The 24,322-nt window shown below is 44.6% G+C and overlaps 1 protein-coding gene across 2 annotated transcripts in view; it reads right to left on the minus strand.

Moving 5' to 3' along the window:
* The window catches only part of DCAF1 (DDB1 and CUL4 associated factor 1), a 108,458-nt gene extending 90,616 nt beyond the window's left edge, over nucleotides 1-17,842 (minus strand). For both annotated transcript variants that reach the window (XM_050957706.1, XM_050957705.1), the window contains exons 1-2: nucleotides 17,745-17,842; nucleotides 83-200 (exon numbers count right to left, since the gene is read on the minus strand). In XM_050957706.1, coding sequence (XP_050813663.1) covers nucleotides 83-192 — 110 coding nt within the window. In that variant the 5' untranslated portion in view covers nucleotides 193-200; nucleotides 17,745-17,842. The remainder of the gene's footprint in view (nucleotides 1-82; nucleotides 201-17,744) is intronic.
* Between the last annotated feature and the right edge of the window lie 6,480 nt (nucleotides 17,843-24,322).

Here is a 24,322-nt window from a genome sequence, read left to right on the forward strand (position 1 = left end):
CAAGTATAAGTCATCACATGCCAAAAGCTGCTGTTGAGCCTCAGAGGTATTTGCATCTCAGAGCTTATTTAACAGAGCTTACCTGGTGAGGATAGGGACCATGTCTTGCCCACTGCCATGATCTTTCTCCCACTGCTCCAGCAAAGCGGTGAGTTCAGCCTTGGAGTCCACATGCCCAGATCCTGACGTCATGGCTTAGCCTAAGCGAGATGGGAAGAACAAAAATAAAGTGAGGTTAACCAGCAAACTGTCCCACTCGGCTATGTTGACTCCTCAAAGAGAGTCAAAAATCAGGGTTTAAAAATCCACTTGGCAGTGGCAAGCAAACTTTAGCTACAAGGCAGGGAGGAGGCTAACCCATCAAATCCTACAGAATTTGACATAAAAAAAGCAGAGGGCTGTCTTTCAACCCTCAGGTATATAAACAAATGCAAGTCTAACTTTGCAAACCCAAATCTGGACTGGTGTATGCAAATCCTCAACTGTGATGGATAATAACCACAAGTGCAGGTTAACATAAGTCTCCACAGGCAGACTGCTCCTGTCCCTTTGCTGTTACACCTAGGTTTACCAAAGAAATAGCAAAGCAAAGCTGACAAGACTCTCATCAGTTCCACTGCTCCTGTTCAATACCCTCTGGGCATCAGGGAAAGTGACAAGAATCATATTAGCTTTACATTGCTGCTGCTGTCCCACAAGATTTCAAGCAGCAGTAGAGGGAGGCACTGACAGTTGTTCACAGTGGACTAAGGACAAAAAGAGATGCAGGGAAAGGATCTCTACCACTCTGTCCCTTCAAGCCTCCCAAGAACAGTCAGGTGGCTCTAGTGAAAAAGAGGAAGTGACAGAGACACAGACACACATTCTCCTTTCCAACAGCTTCATGGGAGGAAACAAGAAAGCAATAACTTCAAGTTTATCAGACACCTACTTAGTGCAAACCAGGGGCTGATACAAAAAAGATTTGCCCCTATGAAGGTAAAATACTAGACTTTATACCAAGGTGTTTCTGCCCCTGGACCTTACTAAGGTTACCACCTCTCTTCTTACATATTGGTCTCCAGCTAGCAAACGTCAAAAGAACATTTTCAAGCTGGATAAAAATGCCTCTAAACCACTGATGGTTCATAACTCTGGGCATGGCTCAGTACACAGCCAGGCTCTTTTTGCCTTCACTTTCTAACCTGATAGGTCTTGGATTACTGGGAAGGTAGACTATAGCTTCTTGTGGCATGGTTGCAGGGCACTGAGAAGATCTCAAGGGAGCTGTACCCTGGCCTAATCTACAGGGATGGTCACGATGATGTGTGACTCGTAAGGGTGAAAGAGAAGGAAAGCGATTACAAAAGATATTCCTTCTCCTCCAAATATATGTTAAGACTTCCAGTATTTGAGTAGTGGTGACAAACTGACAAGTAACAGATGCCAGTGCATATCAACTATCAAAACAACGAGTTTGTCATAATTAAACAACAGAACACACATAGAACTTTGCTGAGCCATTTACAATGCAGATACCTAAAAGGAGAACACACACACAGTGCTCATTCCACTTCCTCAAATATACATTACAGAAAGTCAGTTGAGGGGAAGAACATGTAGAGAACCACAGTTTAGTCAATACTACAGATAACGCAGGTTAGCTAGAAGTTCATACGGTCAACTGTCAGTATTTTAAATCATATGGACCACAGGGCACCTCCCACTGACCTGGAATTTTTCTCGTTAACAGAATGAAGTAAGTTCTATTACTCAGACTTCTGTCTCATAGGTCCTTTTGAGTTTAATGTATTTTGATTGATTAGTTTATTAGACACAAGGCAACAATCAAATGGGAAACTAGTCATGCATGAAACTGACAGGAATCACTTAAAACTCTGCATCGGCGCAGCTGCATCACTGCAGCACTTAAGTGAAGATGCTCCTACGCCCATGGGAGAAGCTCTCCCATTGGCATAGTTAATCCACCTCTGCAAGAGGGAGCTGGCGGATGTGATTGCAGAGTCATTGGCCATTATCTTTGAAAACTCATGGTGATTGGGGGAGGTTCCAGATGACTGGAAAAAGGCTAATCTAGTGCCCATCTTTAAAAAAGGGAAGAAGGAGGATCCAGACAACTACAGGCCAGTCAGTCTCACCTCAATCCCTGGAAAAATCATGGAGCAGGTCCTCAAGGAATCAATTCTGAAGCACTTAGAGGAGAGGAAAGTGATCAGGAACAGTAAGCATGGATTCACCAAGGGCAAGTCATGCCTGACTAACCTAATTGCCTTCTATGAGGAGATAACTGGGTCTGTGGATGAGGGGAAAACAGTGGATGTGTTATTCCTTCATTTTAGCAAAGCTTCTGGTACGGTCTCCCACAGTATTCTTGCCAGCAAATTAAAGAAGTATGGGCTGTATAATGGACTATAAGGTGGATAGAAAGCTGGCTAGATCGTCGGGCTCAATCATCTGGTAGTGATCAATGGCGCCATGTCTAGTTGGTAGCCGGTTTCAAGCGGAGTGCTCCAAGGGTCGGTCCTGGGGCCAGTTTTGTTCAACATCTTCATTAATGATCTGGAGCAGGGGTCCCCGCCATGGCGTCTAAGTATGTCCTGGTACTGGCCGGCAGACGAGCATCCGCCAAAATGCCGATAAGCTGCATCATCCAGAGGTGTCGCCGCCAAAATGCCGTGAATTTTTGGTGGTATCTCGGCGGCAACGCCTCTGGATGACGCTGCTTGTCGGCGGCAACGCCTCTCGATGACGCTGCTTGTCGGTATTTTGACAGTGATGCCTACTGACGTTGCCGCTTGTCTGAGGAATTTCAGAGGATACTCGTCCGCCACTACGATCTCCATGGCTCGTCCTCTGGAGCCCACCAGACAAAAAAGGTTGGGGACCACTGGAGGATGCCGTGGACTGCACTCTCAGCAAGTTTGCAGATGACACTAAACTGGGAAGAGTGGTAGATAAGCTGGAGGGTAGGGATAGGATACAGAGGGACCTAGACAAATTTAGAGGATTGGGCCAAAAGAAACCTGATGAGGGTCAACAAGGACAAGTGCAGAGTCCTGCACTTAGGAAGGAAGAATCCCATTCACTGTTACAGACTAGGAACCGAATGGCTAGGAAGCAGTTCTGCAGAAAAGGACTTATGGGTTACAGTGGATGAGAAGCTGGATATGAGTCAACAGTGTGCCCCTGTTGACAAGAAGGCTAACGGCATTTTGGGCTGTATAAGTAGGGGCATTGCCAACAGATCGAGGGACATGATCATTCCCCTCTATTCAACATTGGTGAGGCCTCATCTGGTGTACTGTGTCCAGTTTTGGGCCCCACACTATAAGGAAAACTTGGAAAACTTGGAAAGAGTCCAGCGGAGGGCAACAAAAATGATTAGTGGGCTGGAGCACATGACTTATGAGGAGAGGCCGAGGGAACTGGGACTGTTTAGTCTGCAGAAGAAGGGGGAGGGGTTGATAGCTGCTTTCAACTACCTGAAAGGGGGTTCCAAAGAGGATGGATCAGACTATTCTCAGTGGTAGCAGATGACAGAACAAGGAGTAATGGTCTCAAGTTGCAGTGGGGGAGGTTTAGATTGGATATTAGGAAAAACTTTTTCACTAGGAGGGTGGTGAAGCACTGGAATGGGTTACCTAGGGAGGTGGTGGAATCTCCTTCCTTAGGAGGTTTTTAAGGTCAGGCTTGACAAAGCCCTGGCTGGGATGATTTAATTGGGAACTGGTCCTGCTTTGAGCAGGGGGTTGGACTAGATGATCTCTTGAGGTCCCCTCCAACCCTGATATTCTATGATTCTATGAAAACACACACACACACACACACACTTGAAAGGGATATTTTAAAAACTTTAAAAAAACAAAAAACACCCTGATAGTCTATGATTCTAGGAGAAACTCTCCCACTGACAAAGCCTATCTACATCAGTGATTAGGTTGATAGAACTACATTGTTCAGGGGGGATGAAAAATTTGTAGTTATACTAATGGACCTGGCGATAGGGATACCACACAGACTCAAAGACAGTGAAAGATTAAACTCACAATTACAAGTAGAGGGCAAATATACTGGTCACTGGATGAGTCGTTTTCTGTTCCCTGAGTGACCAGAGCAGGGCTGCACTAGAGTAATCAGGAACCTGCTAGAACCAATTAAGGAAGACAGGCTGATTAGATCACCTGCAGCCAATCAAGGCAGGCTAATCAGGGCATCTGGGTTTAAAAAGGAGCTCACTCCAGTCAGGTGAGGAGGAGAAGTGTGTGTGAGGAGCAGGGAGCAAGAGGCACAAGGAGCTGAGAGTGAGAGAGTGTGCTGCTGGAGGACTAAGGAGTACAAGCATTACCAGCCACCAGGAGGAAGGTCCTGTGGTGAGGAGAAAGAAGGTGTTTGGAGGAGGCCATGGGGAAGTAGCCCAGGGAGTTGTAGCTGTCATGCAGCTGTTACAAGAGGCACTATAGACAGCTGCGATCCACAGGGCCCTGGGCTGGAACCTGGAGTAGAGGGTGGGCCCGGGTTCCCCCCAAACCTCCCAACTCCTGATCAGACACAGAAGGAGCTGATCCAGACTGTGGGGAAGATCACTGAGGTGAGCACATCTGCCAATAAGCACAGGACCCACCAAGGTAGAGGAGGAACTTTGTCACAGTACCTTTAAGCAGAAATAAGAAATGTTGAAATATAGGTGCCAGGAAAAGAAACGTTAGGCATAAACAATGGTGCTAATGGTGAAACATTAACAGAAGATTGGTAATAGTAAGGAAATAAGATATGCATGCCTAGCCCAAGTAAACGTATCAGATTCTGCTTCCTTTGTTATCTTGTTAAGTTCTCGCCCTTTTATCTGTATAAATAAGATAGTTTGTGTCTTACATGGTGCTCACATTATCTGGGTGTTATTAGCAGAGCGCTGTGCTAATAAAACAGAGTGGTCTGACACACTGAGTCCTGAATCTAACTTTGACAATTTGGAGGTCCCACTGAGATGGCAACAGTCTTCACTGGAGCTGTGTGATTCCTGACCGTTTTTGTAGGATGAATGTGGCAGCCGGCACCTGGGCATTTGGCCCGAGCGGTCCTCCACCAGAACGGAAAGGCGCACGACCACAGTGAAGTCTACGCCATCGAACCTGTTGGTTCCCACTCCGTTCTGGTAGGGATCCCGGGATCTGACATCAGGAATCTGGTCAGGTAATTATTTCTGTGTTTTGTCCGGACTGAGGACTGTCTTGTCTCTGTGTATCCGTCCTCCTGTGGAGTATTTGAGTCTGGGTGCCGTCTCTGTCCGGGGATCAGCCAACCAAGGGGTTCTTGTCCCCGCGGTCTCAGTGAGTGGAATCTGCACAATCACAGCAGCACCACACTTTGGGTAAAACCCCTGGTGTGAAAGCAAGGGCGATTGAGGCAGCAGCCTGTGGGCTCCTTTTGTGTGTTGCACCAGGCATCGCTCTGACGAACCCGAATTTCCTCCTTGTGCGATTGGTGTGTGAAGTCCTCCTGTATGGGTAATCAGACATCTAAGTAGGGACAGTTCCCTAAACGAACGCCAGCTTATTTATGTATTTTAGGATGGGTCCGGACTCCTGTAAATTTCTGGAAAAATGGTCTAGGCTAACTCAGAGGGATCCCAAAACTCATTGTACACTGTTAAAATCTTGGAACAAAGACCGAGCAGATGTCTTAAAGGACAAACTCGGCCAAACTAAAACTAAATTGGCTAAAGGAGAGGTTAATTGTTTCATGCAGTGGTGAGAAGAGGCAAATCGTAAGTGGACAAAATCAAAACTTGCCTCTTTCAAATATTCAAATAATAAGTTAAAAGCTTTATTAAAAGCCTCCTCTCCCACCACCAGACCGAGCGCTCCCCTTTACCCTGTTCTCCAAACCCCAGATCGATCCCAGACCCCTTCATAGTCTCATTTCATTGTAAAAAGGACAAAAAGCCCCTTGTTCTGTTCCCCTTTGTTGTCTGCCTCAAAAACTGACTCTTTAATGTTCCACTACCAATTCAGCAAGGAGAGTGGGCTCCTCAACTAGCCCCCACCCTTCCTGGTCCCTTTCCTTAACAATTTCTTTCAAAATTGTGAAATGACCACAATATCACTCACAAACGGTTCATTGGAAAAAGCAGGATCGGGCCCAGGCAAGCAACAGATAAAGAAACTGAAAAACAGGTTGGAAGCCCTAAGGGCATAGTGTCAGGAGTAAGAAAAGCCGTAAGTGCAGGCAGGAATCCCTGGAACAATACTTAGAAAGGTGAAATCTGAGGTGATAAAGGTGTCATTTTGGGAGATAAACAAGTGATTTACGGAAAGAGTGAAAAGTTAACTCTACAGAGGCTGGAGAGAATTAAGCAGTTCAACTCTGTGAAAATGTTAAAAAGGACCATGTTAAAGAGAGAGAATTCTTGGTTTCTTTGCAGCCATTCTGAAGGAAAAATGGGCCCTTTTCCAAAAGAGTGCCTGTAAATAATCCAAATATATATACAGCTATGTAAAAACAAAGCAGTGTAAAGGAATTTTAAGGAAAAGAAAATGTGTACTGTATCTGTCTGTGAAAATAAGTAAAGTTCTAAGAATCTAAATCAGCACATCTGGTTTGTAAAACTCCTCTTTTGTCGGTGTAAGATAAATTGGTTTTGTTTTTGTTTTCAATGCCAGTAAAAATTTATTTGACTCTTTTTAATTCAAAGTTGCAAAACTGACAGACCTTTTTGCAAGACCCAGGTAATTAGTGTTATTTGGCTTTGGGATTTAGCATTTAACCCTTAAGGAGTAACTTGATTCTTTATTTAAAAACATTTTACATTTTGTAAAGACCAAGTCATGGCTGCAATAGGGCAGTCAAAATCAGGAGAATAGGGAGAGATTCTAGTCTTTTTGTTTGGTTGATTGGTTTTTTTTTGTAACAATAGCAGATAAGAGCTGTAGTGAAAGAATAAGAAATTAACAGTGACCCTCTGAAGCAACAGCAGAGGTGAAGTGCACAAAACAAAAAAGAAGCAATGTTAAAAACACTGAGCCTTAAAATGACTGTGTAATCAGACTGTTACTTTGATAAGGGTACTTAAACTCTGTAAGAACAAAAGAAACCGTTACACTTTATGTAAAAATTGATATGACTAATGTTTTTAAAAAGTTATAGTATAGAAGAAATGTGCATTTTCCCTGGGACATGTGCAGTATATATTGTAGAAAGGGGTAAAAAAGAAATACAAATGAAACATGCTACTGAATTAAAATCCTATTGGGGCTCCAAAAAGAGCCGCAATAGACTGTTTTCTTTTTCAGACTTCTGTGTGTTTTGTAATCAGAAGTTGAAAGTGAAAAGAAATCAAAACTCTGGTGGAAGTTGATTATGTCCCTTTTAAGACAGAGTTTCTGAGCTCTGCTGATGGCTTTGAACCCAAAAGCCAAGCCTGTGTTGATGCAAATTACCTAACTGATAAAGGAAGGTGAGAACTTCCAGCACAAAAGAAATTGCCTGAATAAAAGACATGGTATAACCAGATACCTTTAATAGATTTGGTGCTAATGTTATTGTTAATATTAAACATTGAAATTTAATGTTAGTAAGTACCCCTGTAACAACGTATAATGTGTATGATTTTTGGAAAAATTCTTTAAGGTAATATGGTAACAATGCTTCTCAGCTATTACCTGTGAATAACACAGCAGGAAAACATTACAAACTTGGTGTACCTCAAGTTTTCTTCTCTTATATAGGAGACCACCTCATGAATTTAATAACTAAACTGTGGAATAATTTCCCCATAACCCTTTAAAATTAGAAGCCATTAAAACCTGGCCAGCCTATAAAACAAAAACAACACAGGAAAATATAGGGGTAATTCCTCTGTTTTGCCTGCAATCAGCAAGGGTATTTGTAAAAGAACGGAATCTTTAATCAATAATCAATGCCACCCCAAAAGGAGTAGAAAAATTTTATTTTTGTCTTTCAGATAATCCAAAGTACTGTATAATGGGCTATGTGTATGTGTTAATTCTTGAGGAAAAGTGTTTAAAAAGTGTTAGCAACCCACCAGAAGACAAATGTACATGTAATGTAAGTACTGTTTACCAATAATCACATTTACTATTTGCCACAGCAACAACAAAAAAAAAGAAGTCTCAGCTTACTGTAAGCACTGATTTAGCTGAGTTCTCTACCAGTCTTGGCATTAAATGGCAAACAGTTACTTGTTAGAAGGTAACATAGTTCCTAGAAACAAACAATGTGGGAAACGGGACCATTCATATTATACACGCAAATGGGGACATGTTAAGAATTGCCACTGCAGAAAGACGTAACAGCTTACCATTGGTGTAACATTTTCTGGATGGTCTCCCACAACTACTGGCATACTAATGATACTACCCCTAAATGTTTTTGGTTTTAAATTGTATGTGTTTAATTAATGTTTAAAATGTGCTGGTGGATAAAATGAATGTATGCAAAGCTAAAGCCACAGGCCCAAATCACCTCCCAGTATTTTCTATTATGTGGACTAAAGAAATGACACTGGTGATTAATAATCTTAGTGTCAAAAGGGGGATATGTAGGAGCAGGATTTTATAATGTCCCATAAGAATTAACGTATAATTTGATTTCATCCTGCGAGCCACCCTTTTTGAATAGCAGAAAGAAATGGCCCTCTGGCACTATAAGATTCTGTTTTCCCATATGCTTTACAAATTGGGCCCTCTCTAACTCTTTGTTTTAAGATTTAGTTAGTAAGAGACAGGATTCTCCATTGTGTCTGTTAAGTAAACTACAGAAAAATTGAAGGCCTGGGTCTCAATGTAAATTGTCTTGGTTACTGATAGTAAAACTTAACAACGTTTAATTTACAATGCCATTTTGCTCAATATAAAATACTGCTGTTTCTATTCTCAATCTGTTTGTGTGAATGAGGAATGTATGCATCAGGAAAAGATAAAGTGTGAAGGCCACTGTTATAGCCAGAGTCAAGGAAGAAGTACTAAAGAGACTTAAAGAACATCAAAAAATCATCAGGCACTGCTTACTACCCAGACAGCTGTCAAACTGTCTGGCATCGCAGAGTGGATACATGCTTCCCAGTGTAAGAATGCACCACCCACAGTGAAACAATCACCACCTCAGGACCACGCAGAGTCAGTTTTGACTCCAGAAGAAGATGTAGAGGAACAACCTGCAATATCTTACAATCTACAGTCTCGTAAGGGTTGCCAGAAGCAGACGACGACCTAAAGCAAGGCCCAAGAAAAAGCAGTAGCAAGCCCAGCGCCTGCTGTCTGGTGGACGTAAAACCGTCACTGCGGTTCCCTCAGTTGAGGTTGTCAGAACCAGAAGGGCCCTGCCTCCAACATGCACCTCTGATGGCGCCTGTTCCTCGGCTGCTGGTGTCTTAAGGTCTGGGGAGTCCACAATGACAATTCTTTTATCCAGCAGCAAGTGTGGATAGCTCAGACCCTTAATATTTCTAAATGCTGGGTCTGCAGCCACATCCCAGCCCACTCTCAAACTGGTGTTCCTGTCCTGGCTATCCCACTCAATTCCCCAGACCTCACTGGAGGACCTTGTCCGTTTTAACACAATATGGAACAGTAATGACACCTGGGAAAAAGCTATTGGCAGTTCCTTTATCCCACTTGGGGGAGTAATACACCATGCAAAAAGGCTCCTGAGGTTACAAGCAGTAGTTTAAAATAATGGCAAATGAAACCAGAGAGAGTTTAAGAGCCCTGGCCAAAGAAACAGGGGCGATCCGACAGGTGGCCCTCCAAAACCATCAGGCATTGTACATAGTGCTGGCGGCCAAAGGAGGGACCTGTGCTCTCACTGGAAAACAATGTTGTGTGTTTATACCTGACGATAACAATGAGGTAATAGATCGTGCTAGCCACTTAGAACAAATCGCATATCTTCCCCATGAAGAGCCGAGTTCTTTATGGAAGTAGCTAAGTAACCTGTTCAATTTCTCTAGCATAGAAAACTGGTTGTTTCAGGGAGCCCTGACTATCCTGTTTGGAATCCTGACAATTTTTGTATGTTAGTCTCCTGTTGTATCCAAAATTGTGTAAGGCATGCCACCCAAGTGACTGCCCCAAAACAGAGTGTAATATGATGATTTTAAATATTGCTGATGAACAAAGAGTTTAAGAACGGTTAATATGTGGAACCCAGTAAAATGTTGATCATGGCATAGCTTGACCAAAAGGAGGGATTGTGAAAGTAGAATGAATTATATTGTAAAAATAAGAATGGATTAAAAAAATGTTGTATGTACCTTTAAGCAGAAATAAGAAATGTTGAAATACAGGTGCCAGGAAAAGAAACATTAGGCATAAACAGTGGTGCTAATGGCGAAACATTAACAGACCAGCAGTAATAGTTAGTAAGGAAATAAGATATGCATGCCTAGCCCAGGTAAACTTATCAGATTCTGCTTCCTTTGTTATCTTGTTAAGTTCTTGCCCTTTTATCTGTATAAATAAGATAATGTGAGCACCATGCAAGACACAAACTATCTGGGTGTTATTAGTAGAGTGCTGTGCTAATAAAACAGAGTGGTCTGACAAACTGAGTCCTGAGTCTAACTTTGACAGTACCATACAAGAGTTAGTATCTACTAATGGATGTCCCAAAAAAGCATAAAGAAAAGGGGACATACACCTCTACCCCGATATAACATGAATTTGGATATAATGCAGTAAAGCAGCACTTGGGGGAAGAGGGAGAAGCGGGCTGCACATCGTGGCGAATCAAAGCGAGTTCGATATAACACAGTCTCACCTATAACACAGTAAGATTTTTTTGGCTCCCGCGGACAGTGTTATATCGGGGTAGAGGTGAATGTTTCATTTTGTGCAGTCTTAAAAGAGAGCCTCCCTGAAGTGATCTGCATGTTTGATTCAAACCTCACAGCCTAACTTAATGTGTTGAATGAATGCTCCACATAATAAACAGGATAAGAGGAGAATTCATACAGTCATTTCGCTGTCCTCAGGAGACAAAAATCTTACCGCGTTATAGGTGAAATTGCGTTATATCGAACTTGCTTTGATCCTCTGGAGTGTGCACCCTCCCCCCCCCCGGAGTGCTGCTTTACCATATTATGGGCTTGGCTACACTTGAGAGTTACAGCGCTGTAACTTACTCCCTGTCCACATTGGCAAGGCACATACAGCGCTGGCTGTACTCCACCTCGGCCTGGGGAATAATGACTATAGCGCTGCTCTTGCAGCGCTGGAGTGCCAGTGTAAACAGTGATTAATCTTACTATGCTGTAACTGACCTCCGGAACCTTCCCATAATGCTTTTTAAGTAAAGATAACACACTGTTTTGTTATGATGCCTCTCTTTGTTTTGTTGTGAACTCGGGGCTCCCGGAGCTGCTTATCTAAAAAACAAACATAGCTACTATTTGCTCGAGCAGAGACAGGGAGGGGGGATCCCCTAGTGTTTGCTTGAGGAGAGAAGCAGCCCGGAGTAGGGGAGGGGGGTCCATTTTGGAGCAGCTGCTTATCTAGTCTGAAGGCTATTTGCATTTAGTGAATGAGAGAGGGGTGGGGGAAGGGGTCGAAACTTTTAAAATGACTGAAGGTTGGTGCTGTGTATCTTCAAGTCCTTAGAACTTGCAAGGCAGGGAGCTGACACAGTGTCAGCTCCAAAAATCCACTCCCTCTGTCTCCCCCACGCTCCCTGTCACACTCCACCCCACCCCCCTCTTTTGAAAAGCACGTTGCAGCCACTTGAACGCTGGGATAGCCGCCCATAATGCACCACTCCCAACACCGCTGCAACTGTGGCTGCACTGCAGCGCTTTCTCTACACAGCTGTACGAAGACAGCTTTAACTCCCAGCGCTGTACAGCTGCAAGTGTAGCCAAACCCTATATCTGAATCTGTGTTATATTGAGTTGCATTATATCAGAGTAGAGGTGTATTAGGAACAAAATCTGGTCCAAACCCACGAAGGTTTAGATGAACAGCAGGACTCAGCGTATAACAGATACATACTAGTCAGAGGCAGATATAAAAGATACTCTCCTTCCCCTCAAAGGGTCCTGGCACTGTGGCCTTTCTAGGAAAGTCAGCTCTTGGCTCCAGGGAGTGAAGACACGCTGGACTTCCCACCAGGACTCTAATGCTGGATCCCACTTTAGGACAGTTACCTCTCCTCTAAAACAACTTGGCAGATATCTAGTAAATATACAATCCTTCCTGATTGTTTCCCTGCTCACTTACTGAACTCACTAGCTACTGATTAATGCATTTTCAAGTCTTTGCATATTACAAATAAGAATTTCAGTCCATTACTTCCACAGAAGAATTCTCTTTTTTTCTACTGGGAATGCTAAGTGCTGGGCTTGTAATTGCATCCAATCTTTTCAGTCATCCTCACCCCGGTACTGTACTCCAGGGATACAAAGGCACTAAATGACCCTCACAAGGCCTTCCCAGCTCCCTATGTCATTGATTCATTATAACTGTGAAGAGTAGTTTACACCTCATTTTGGAGCCCTTCCCTGTCAGCCACAGTAGTTCCAGCCGGAACAGCAAAAAGATCGCTCTGGAAGTACTGGCAACAGATCAGCAAAGTTCAAGTCTGGAAGTAATAAGAATGTACATTCTTCATCCTAACCTACTAGACATACAGCACTGCCATTCCTGAAAAACCAGGAATCCCAACTTTTCCTAGAAAGTTGGATCATTACCTGTTTAAGTCATAATGCGGACTTAATGTGAGAATTAGCCATGCTCTAGTATATTCCTGATTTTTTTTCAATCTGCATACATGCACACAAGTTTAAACTTAACTCTTTGTTCAAAGCATCTAGTGCATGCCACTTTTTAAAATTGTTGTTATAACAAAAACAAGTACATTCTAAGTCCCACCATACAGAACAAGTACTATATATCAGAAAAGACAGGCTTGGTCTACACTAGAAAATTAGGTCAGCATAACTACATCAATCAGATGTGTGAAAAATGCACATCCTTGAGTGGTTTAGTTAAGCCAGACTAAATCCCCATGCAGACAGTGCTCGGTCGACTGAAGAACTCTTCTGTAAGCCTAGCTACCACCTCTAGATGGGGATTACCTACACCAGACCTGCACAACAGGCGGCCCATGTGGGCTCACTGTGCGGCCCACAGGGGGTGAGTAAGCAAGCAGCGGGTGGGGGGGGGCAGAGGAGGCGAGCGGGTGGGCAGTGGCAGAGGGTGAGTAGGCAGGGGGGGTTGAGGAGGCAAGCAGGCGGGCAGTGAGTAGGCAAGCCGGGGGACTGAGGAGGTGAGCAGGCGGGAAGTGGCTGGGGCTGAGGAGGCGAGTGGGCAGGCAGTGGCAGGGGGGCAGGTGAGCCGGCAGCTGAGGAGGCGAGCGAGTGGGCAGGCAGTGGCGGGGGGGTAGGTGAGCTGGCAGTGGGAGAGGAGGCGGCTGAGGAGGCGAGCAGGCAGGCAGTGGCAGGCGATGAGTAGGCAAGCCAGGGGTGGGAGCGAGCAGGCAGGCACTGGTGGGTAGGGGCAGGGGCAGTTGAGGCAGCGGCCAGGGAGAGGAGCTGAGGAGGCGAGTGGCTGACCTGTTCTACTGATCTGGTCTGGCTCCCATGCCCTCTCCAAGGGTTGCAGCTGTCTGGAGGTGCTGCCTTCCAAGTCTTCCTCATTACCTCGTTCATTTAACAGAGCAATTGATTACAAAGTGGGGGGAAGATCTTATTCTACTTCTAGCAAAAAGACAGCTTTCTTTTACCTTAATTATACTACCTTAGGGGCCCGCTATAACATATTTCCAAGGTTCAATGCTGCTGTTTTGGTGGGGTGGCGCTAGGGAAGGAGGGTTTGTTTCCGTGGGCCAAGCAGTGCTGGGGGGGTGCTGGGTGGTGGAAGGTTCGGCGGGGCTGGGGGTGTGTCAGCCCTCAGCTGTTTTCTTTGAAGTAATATGGCCCTCGCCACTTTAGGAGCTGTGCAGGCCTGACCTACACCAATAGGAGAATCCTTCCCATCAGAGTAGGTAGCATCTAGACTGAAGCTACAGTGGCACAGCTGTGCCACCGTAGTGTTTTAAGTGTAGAAAAGCACTATGGCTAGGTCTACAGTGGGGGCGGGGGGTGCTGACCTAAGATATGCCGACTTCAGCTACACTATTAGGTCGATTTACCTGGCCGTGAGGAAGGCGGTTGACCGCTGCCGCTCTCCTGTTGACTCCGCTTCTGCCTCTCGCCGTGGAGGAGTTCCGGAGTCAACGGCAGAGCGATCAGGGATCAATTTTATCGCATCTAAATCGATCCCCGATAGATCGATCACTACCCGCCGATTCGGTGGGTTTTATAGATGTACCCTAAGATTTACACAATGCTTGCATTCCAAAGGATTAACTGCAATATTCCCAGCACACACACATTTTTGCAGAACATGTATGGCACTGTTAGACACAGTATCCAAACCAATTCCTCCCAGAACTATCGTCACCTCATTCAAGTATTCTGTTTTAACTCAAAGGGAAGAGGGCAAGATCATAAACTGTGCAAATTGTAGGGTCATATCTACACTACCATTTATGCTGGCAAAATTTAAGTCGCTCAGGGATGTGAAAAACACACTTCCCTGAGCAACATAAGTTTTGCTGGCATAAGTGGTAGTGTGCACATCACCATGTTGGCGGGAGAGCTTCTCCCACCAACATAGCTACTCCCACTCATTGAGGCAGCTTTACTCTCTCTCTCCCCATCAGCACAAAGCGGCTACACGAGTGATCTTAAAGTGGTGCAGCTACATCGGTTCAGTTATGCTGCCTGAAACTCACTAGTGTATACATGGCCTAACTGTCAAGAAGTGCTCCTATGCTACAGGAGAGGATACTTATTAGAGCAGCCCTAATTCTCATCTTTTCCCTTGAATAAACCAGTTGACAATTTCAATCCCAAACTGCTCTCCAGGAACTGGTAAAACAGGGTGGAGTGATTTAATCACTAATTTAAACCATTATTGGGTTTAAATCAATATTTAAATCAGGTTAAGGACTTGTAAAACTAATCTGAAAACTTTTGCTACTGCAACTACAGATTAAAATTTATAATGAATTAAATGATAAATGCAGTTTTTTTAATGCCATTCCTGTCAGGGTACCTTATTTGAATTTTATGAAGCTGCTATATACAAAATATAAAATATTGAAAATTAAGGCCCTGATTCGGCTCAATTCGACTTAAATAGGCATGTAACCGTACAAACCTAAATAGTAATTGACTTCAGTCATATTATTCATGTGTTTAAAATTAAGGGCAAAGTTAAGAGCTAAAATGTTTTCTTTGTTTTTGTTTTTTATTAAAAACTTCTCTGTTAAACCATATCCATACCATGGCACAACAGCGTAATCCACAGAGCAGAGGAATCCCTCTGCAACAGTTTTCCCATCGCTGTATGAGTGGCACCACCCCGACTGGCAGTAGCTAGGTAGACAGAAGCAGTCTTCTCTTGGCCTAGCTGTATCTACATAAGACATTAGGTAGGCTTGGGATAGCTACAGCACTCATGTGTGGATTTTTCACACTCCGACCACCACTGCAATGTCGACTAAAGTTTTAAGCCTCAGAAAAAAGCCACCTTAAAACAAAATCGATTGTTTTAACAATAAAAAAGTTATTTTAAACTTTCAATTTATTAACAAAATTATTGTGAATAAAGGCCAAAATATTGAAGCCTACAGTTAGGCTCCTAAGCCCATATTTAAGCACTAAACATTGGATTTTCAAATGCACCTAAAAGACTTTCGGATCACAAGTTCCACTGACTTCTAATTGCAAATCCTGACAATGTATAGTCCGGTCAAAGTATTTCAACTTTTTTTTGACCTGTGGAACTTCAATATACTGGAAAATGTCACTGGCAACAAGAACAGAGCAAGATATTTGCTTATCAGTTTTGTGTTTTTCTCACAGTAAGGATGATAATGAAGCACTCAGTTGCTTGTTTTCAGCATAGATAAGCATTGTAAACGTGAAACTTCTTAGAAAAAAATAGTGTACAATCTGAAATTTTACTAACGTCAGGAAACAAGCACAAAATATTCATTTGGTAACTGAAAATTATAAAATGGGAAGTGAAAAACTAGAAACAAATTTTAAAGAAATTTATATAAGAAAGGAAAGAAAATCTTATGAAGCTGCACCATTTAATGTGAATTAAATTACATTGTAGTGGGATAGGTGGGTGGAGCTTAGAAGAGCATTACCAATTATTTCCAGTTCAACTCCAGCCAGACAAAACTTTACTTACCTGCACTTACTGCAAACATTAAATAATTATTTTTTAAAACTATCAATATTTTACTTGCCTATCAAAAAAAAAAGGAATGCTTACTCACTACAAGTAAAATTTTGTAAGGCCTGCCTAAAATATTAAATCAGTCAGTTGTCTAGATTTAAATTTCTAGGAAATAAAACTCAAAATAGCTGTTAACCAATCATGACAAAACTTTATTAAAACTCAGGAAAAAAAATAGCACAATGAAAAGGCGATGCTCTAATTTCAGCTGCCCCATTTCTCAGGCTATAGATTTCCAAATTGATTCCTACATACATAACTGAAAAGAAATATTAAGGACTTCTCTACAACCAAAAGTTATACTGCTTTAACTATGCCTGTATAATTAAAGCAGTACACACACAAAGAGCGTGGAATATACTTATATGAGTGGATACACTTATACCAGTACAGCTTACTCCCATATGGGAAGGGGAATAAACTAAATCAGTAGACATCTTCTATACTGGTACAACTGAGTCAACACAAACAATTGTACTGATTTAACTATTTTGATACAAAAATCATACCCTTAACTGAAATAGTTAAAACTGATACAAAAACTGTGCAGACCATGCTCCAACGCCCACTACAAAACACTACTATACTTTCTGCAAAGAGAGACTGCATAATACTTCATCAGTTCCACACACTCATCAGATGGCGAGGGGAAGAAAGTGGTTGGAGTCTCCCCTTTGCAGGGGGCTGGCATTCACATCCCCACCCAAAGCAGGTGGGGAGAAGATTAAGTATTAGGTGAGGGTAAGTGCTTCAGGGATACGTGAAGCACTACTACACACCCCATTAACAGGCACAAGAAAAGGTGAGACATGAAGGCACCTCAGCCGTAGGTGTGCGGGGGAAGGCAATGCCCCCCACAACGACAGGAGGCGGCGGCGTGGGGAGACACATGGGGAGGAGAAACACCTCCCTCCCAGCAGCTGGATAGGCTAAGTGCATGGGGGGGTTGAAACCCCACTAGCGGTCGGCAATCACCCTGGCAAGAAGCTGGAGTGACGCATCCCCCCGCCCCCTCGTAGGGACTGGCGAGAGAAATAACACCTGCTCCACCCCGTGGGTGGGTGACTGTGATGGGGGCGGGGGAAGGCTATAGCCCCCTACGAGTGGGGGAGGGGAAGCCCCCACCTGACTGGGGGGAGGGGCAATGACCCGGGTGAGGCGAAGCCTGACACACGGGCAGGGAGGAGGGGCGAGAAGTGAGACCCCACCCCACACACCCGCGTGTCTGTGGAAGCCCCCCTGGCAGTGGGGGAGGGGAATAGAGGAAGCCCCGACGGCGGAAGGGACTGATTGGGGGCGGCCCCGTGCGAGGCGGGAGAGGGAAGCCGAGCCCCGCCGGCCGGTGTGTGAGGTGAATACCCCCGGCGCCGAGGACTGGGCAGAGGAGCGGCCTATAAGGCTGCGCCGGGGGCCGCGCTGTGCCCGCTCCCATGCTACCTGCCCGATGCCCCGCTGGGTCCCCGCCGCTGCTCCCGGCCCCTGCGCTGGGCCCCGCACACACCGCGGCGGCGGCGATTGCTATGGCGGGCACACACTTTGCGCGTCACCGCGCTGCGGCGCCGTCACGGCGCGCGAAGGGAAGAAGCTCGCGCTCTGCCTCTAGGGAAACGCAGTTCGGGAGCAAACGACTCCAGTGCGCAGGCGTCTCTGCTCCACGGTGGGGAGCCCAAGTGAGGCTGGGAGTTGTAGTTCTCTCCGTGGCTGTAGGCTCTAGTCATCGTTTTCAGAGTAGGGGGATAGTACCTACTGCCCAATGCCCAAAAGACCGTGGCAGCGGCCTCCTCCTTCTGGGCACATCCTATGCCCCTGCCCACCGTATACAAGGTCCCCACAGTGCCCCCTTCTCACTGGGTCTGGCCTAAATGGCATCCCAGCCCCTCTGCCCCCAGTGCCCAGCCAATTCCACCCATCAGGCAAAGTCCTGCACTTGCAAAACTGCATCCCCACACAGAGGCCAGGCAGGTTCAGCATAGGAAGGAGTGAGGCTGGATTCCAAGCCAAGGCAGGGGAGCTAACAGACACCATGCACAGATAAATCCCTGCACCCCACTCCTCAGTGACACAAGCCATGGAATAGCCTCCTGGCATTCAATAAGTCCAACCTCCCCACAGCCCCCACCCCATAATCACTCTCTTCCCTTTCCCCTCCACCCCCCATAAAAAGACATAGTACTGAGCCAAGGATATTGATTGATGTACCAGCTTCTGGCCACCAGAACCCCGTGAAGCCAGCTTCCAGGATGTCCTCATTGTGTCTGCCCTGCTCCCTGCCTTTGCACACTTTTGGCTGGCCAGAGACTTCAGTGGAAAGGTTGAGGGGTTAGACCAGCAATGGTGGGGTAGGGACAGCTGTCTTGATACCATGAACCTGCCCCACCTAAATGCAACTCTACAAGCTATAGGAGATACAGTACCTGCTACAAATTACTTACAAACTAGATTGGACAGCTATCATGGGACAAAATTATTATGTGCAGCCCAAAGGCCAGAAGGAGTTCTACAACCAGTACAGCAGCTGGGAGTGGGGAAGAATTGGTTTGGTTTTTTTACTAGAGGTCGCTCAACTGAAAATGGAGACCAGCATGCCAAGACCTGTAGTGGTCACAGGCCACACCTCTATTAGACAAGACAAGAGCAGCTATGAACTGATCCATTTTATGTAAACCAGGTTTAGTCTCCAGCTCCTGGAAAGTTACCAACAGGGGCTTAGGCTGGGCATTGCCTGCAGAAGAACAGCCAGCTCCTTTACCTGCTGAGTGCCAACACAGCCTTTTATGTGCACAAGCCATTTTTTTGTGCAAATATCTCAACTGCTGTTTGAGAACCACCTGCATGAAAATAAAAGGAACATAAATAATAATTGTTTTTCCCTTGATTTTCTTTCCAAGTGTTACCTGCCCTGCACTTACCATCTATGGGACTGCATGATAATAGCCTGACATCATGCTCGTGGATGTAGCCAGGTGTAAACAATAATATACAAGTTTTAATTACCTGGGACTAATATTACCATGTTACTATTCTTCACTATTCAACTGCACCTGCTCCATTACTGATCACGTTGGATCCCATTTATCCCTGGAGTAACTATCAGTCACTCGAGTTACAAGAGGGATGGTCTTGGCACATTATTAGGACCCTACCAAATTCATGGTCCATTTTGGTCAATTTCAAAGTCATAGGATTTTTAAAATAGTAAATTTCATGCTTTCAGCTATTTAAATCTGAAATTTCACGGTGTTGTAACTGTAGGAATCCTGACCCAAAAGGGATTTGGTGGCAGGGGAGTCACAAGGAGGTTATCATAGGGAGGGTTGTGATACTGCTACCCTACTTCTGCACTGCTGCTGGCGGTTGCACTGCTTTCAGAGCTGGGCAGCTGGAGAGCGGCAGCTGCTGGCCAGGAGCCCAGCTCTGAAGGTAGAGCCGCTGCCAGCAATAGCACAGAAGTAATTATGATATGGTATAGGATTGCCACCCTTCTCTGCTGCTGCATGCAGAGCTAGGCACTCAATCAGCAGCCACCGCTCTCTGGCTGCCCAGCTCTGAAGGCAGCAGCAGAGAAGTAAGAGTGACATGGTATGGTATTGCCACCCTTACTTCTGTACTGCTGCTGGTGGGGCACTGCCTTCAGACCTGGGTGCCCAGCCAACAGCCACTACTCTCTGGCTAGCCAGCTCTGAAGGCAGTGCTGAAGTAAGGGTGGCAATACCCCTAAAATAATCTTACCACCCACTTGCAACTCCCTTTTGGGTCAGGACCCCAATTTTGAGAAATGCTGCTCTCTCCCATTAAATCAGTATAGTATAGGGTAAAAGCACACACAAGACCAGATTTCACAGTGGGAGACCAGATTTCACAGTCCGTCAAGAATTTTTCATGGCCCTGAATTTGCTAGGGCCCTACACATTATAGACTATAAATTCTTTGAAGCAGGAACTATCATTTACTGCATTTGTACAATGCCTAGACTGGGCTGGGCTCTAAAGAGATATCATAATATAAATGCTAAATAAGTTCTGTGCAAGGGCACATCTACTTAGCGATATTAAATCTATATTGTAGGATGGTACAGAGGCAGTAGCAAACGGAGCAGCATGTACATTCCTTCCAAGATGGTTGACACCCCTTTGATAGTGCTGCAGCAGGTCACGTTCCTAATACCTCATAAGTTAAGTACATAAATTGTGCACTCATATGTAATACACAGAGATCCACACAGCTGAATAAACCCCATCATGCACTGTATTCACCATAAAACTTGGGTTGGATTCTCTGGGACAGTGTCTCTGGTTGTTCCAAAGTCCTTCCAGGAATCTGGGATAAGGACGACGGGGTCAGTACTTTACCAAGCAATGGATGGCTATATAATCCAGATAATAAAATCATCTCTCATTGTCACCATTTCACAATACCAGCCTCACCTATTCCTTAGTTCAACGCATTTGTTTGGTTTTGAGCTCCCTTTTATTCATTTCAATAATTTCTTTCCCTTCCTGTCTTTCTCCACAACCATGAAATGAGACATTGATGAATACTGATCAGTTTGGCCTTGGCTCTGTTCCCAGCGCCAACACTACTTTCACCCATTAACAGCAGCTCGCTTTGGCAACAGGGCAGCTTTTCACCGGGCAGGGAACAGAAAGGAACCGAACTCCAAGCAAGCCATTTAGATAGAAAACTATTACATTTAAGAAGACAAATCCGCCCCAGTTCTGACTCTGTCCATGCACAGATCACTTTGGCACAGTCACTTTAATCACAGGGAGGAAACATGATCTACTGCTTATAGCAGGGGATGGAGTCAGAATGCTGGTTCTGTTCCAGCTTGGCCAATGACACACTTGTGACTGTTAGCAGGTCACTTCACTTCTCTATCCCTTCTCTTTCTTATCTGTAAGATGGGAAATAACCTCCACTTCCAAGGTGATTGAGACATTTGATTAATTAATGGAACACGCTATACTGTAGAGGTGCTGAGTTACCATCTAGGCCAGGGGTAGGCAACCTATGACATGTGTGCCGAAGGCAGCACATGGGCTGATTTTCAGTGGCACTCACACTGCCCGGGTCCTGGCCACCAGTCCAGGGGGCTCTGCATTTTAATTTAATTTTAAACGAAGCTTCTTAAACATTTTAAAAATGTTATTTACTTTACTTATAACAATAGTTTAGTTATATATTATAGACCTTATAGAAAGAGACTTTCTAAAAACATTAAAATGTATTACTGGCACGTGAAACCTTAAATTAGAGTGAATAAATGAAGACTCAGCACACCACTTCTGAAAGGTTGCTGACCCCTGATCTAGGCAGCAGTCAGTTCTTTTGCACATCCACCCTTCAAGACGGGAGAGATGACTCACTGGAACACCCAAGAGGTTCTCAGAGTGTTTTTCAGTTTAACTCCAGAATGTCTCTGTTTCGTTCATCTACATAACCAGTTCAAACTCTGCCCACTTTTCATTAACCTTATGCCAAAGACACAAAGTGTACAGATTTTGTCTCCACGTCTTTGGAGAAGACAGGTTAGCTCACCACCTAATATACATTTACTTGGCCCTCTCACCTGCCCACCACTGTACCTGAACTATTTCCCCCTTTCTCCATTTTGTTTTGTCTGTCAGTTTGTGCACTCTGCAGGGGAGGGTTAGTGACTTATTCTACATTTTGTAGTGTCATGTACTTTGACAGTGCTATAGTGTGCCCCTTCCTCCACCTGTGACATGCTTAGGTTGTACACAGAGTAGTTCTAGATATACACACAGCAAGGTTAGCCAACACTCCTCTCTATGATCAGAACAGTTTACAACATCTGCAGGGCGATGAAAGAAAACACTCCCTCAGAACTAACCTACCCTCAAGCAAAACTTGAGTCAGCAGAACCATGCAGTTTCCAGGAAGGAGAGAGAGTTCCAAACCAGAATGCCTTGCCACTAGTCCCCAAATTCCAACTCTAGTGATGCCAAAGGCAGCATCTCATCTGATCTCAGTCATCAGGAAAGTTCACATGGATGTTTCATCTTCCCCTCTGAAAGCCCTGTGGGCAACATTTAGTTCTTCTCTTTAATGCATTTGTCATCAGACACAGCCATCCCCAATGACTCCAGAACCACAACTGGAACTCCCAATCTAGGCTGTAGATTACGTCATTTAATTATTTCACAACATGGACAAAATGCTGAGACCCCATGTTGGTTGACGATCAGCCTCAGAGGCCATTGAGACAAAGAAGCACAGTTCTCTTTCCTGCAGTACAAATACAAATTATTTTCCAGTCCCTCGACCTGTCCTACAGAGATGCCAAGGAGGTAAGATTGCTTCCTACCCCATGTGGGCCTCATCATTACATAACAAGGGGCTTGCTTGGTCTAAGCTGAAAGGTATTGGAACATTTTATTTCCATTAGGAGACAAAGTAGAGGAGCGTGCTCTCTCTCTCTCTCTCTCTGTAATTTGTCTCTTCAGTTTTACTTCAGACCTGAGCAGGCCCAGATTACAGCAAAGGTGATCTACCACTTTTCCATTGACATCTCCACTTGTTGCTGAGTCTCAACCTAATGCTGGCACACTCATTCTTTCATGCCAAGAGGCAACATTTGCATTAATTGCTTCAAAAGATCAGTTCAGCCACTTAAGGGGAAGACTGATTCAGGCTTTAACTATTTCTAGTCCAGATCATACAGTTGATAACTATGGCTTTGGGACTTCTCTCAGCCTGATCTCCCTCCTCCTGGAACCGAAGTTTCTAAGATTTCTAGATTGTAGCATTTTAACCTGCAGAGGAATGTGGATATGCAAGAGTCATAAATAGGCACATCAAGGGTTGCAGTCACCCTGCATTTCCCATATTGCAATACAGAAGGCAAATGTTGGTATGGAAAAGCCAATGGGAGGGCTGTCCCCCCATATGGAAGAGGTTGTGTGTGAGGAAGATGACAGCTCTCATTTGCTGTAAGTCCAACTGCCGTATGCTTATTCAAGTCCCCATAAGTTGTCTTGAGACAAGGCTGCTGCAGATCAGATCTCCACAGATTCAAGGACCTGCAAGTACCTGTGGACAGTCATTCACAAATCTCTAGGAAGGCTTGTGGGTCATCGACTGGTCTCATCTTAGTTAAGAAAAGGCCCAGCGCCACAGAAATCATTCTTGCATAGTCACCCTGCTTGATGCATTTGGGCTGCATAAGAAGGCCAGATTTATGAACAGGACTAGTTATTGCTAGCAGCTGCACCTCCTGCTAGTTCTGTTCCACCTGCAACTTCTGGTGCAGAATGGCAGTTTGTATCCATACCTATCACTATAGCAGTTTGCGCCTATACTTGTCTTTCCTGGGCAACAGTTTGTTTCCTGGCCAGGAAGTATACTGACTCTTAAATTTCACCTTTATGGCAAAACCTTCAAGGGGCGGTCGCTGCCAGACAGCCCTACTTTTCCTACCAATTGTGGGAGCTCTGACCAGGGCAGCTGTTCAGTCCAGTAATACTATTCCTTTAAGATGCTAAATGAGCCCCTCTTGAGTGAAAAGTCCAGTTATTATAAGTTCCTTTGGTTTTGCTTCAGTCCAAGCTAAAATAGTAACAAGGTTCCAGAGCCAGCTTGCTTTATTCAACCTCTCATGGAAACCTTCTTTCCTGGTAGCTGGTAAATAGTTCTAAGCAGCCCTTGTTGTTTCACTTCAGAGCCCCTTTCTTCACGCTCTCTGTCAGCCAGTCCTCTCCATTCTGAGGATACAGGCTCTGTAATCAACTCCAGCTGAAACACTTCCTGCTTCTCAATGTCTGAATTAACCCTTTCCTTCCTCCTTGGTGTATAAGACTCTATCACAGACCTACTCTGCATAGGCATGAATGCTGCTACTAAAAATACTGAATCCAAGTATGAAATCTTCAATTGCTGCAGGATACAAAATGCAAGAAGATCCAGTGAAATGGCATGAGATTCGTGATCATCTTTGGTTTGAGGCTGGTGCAGATCTATTTTAATTAATTCTTTTGATATATCAGTTGAAAATA

The sequence above is a fragment of the Gopherus flavomarginatus genome, chromosome 6 (genome assembly GCF_025201925.1).
Source record: "Gopherus flavomarginatus isolate rGopFla2 chromosome 6, rGopFla2.mat.asm, whole genome shotgun sequence".
Taxonomy (NCBI): Eukaryota; Metazoa; Chordata; order Testudines; family Testudinidae; genus Gopherus; species Gopherus flavomarginatus.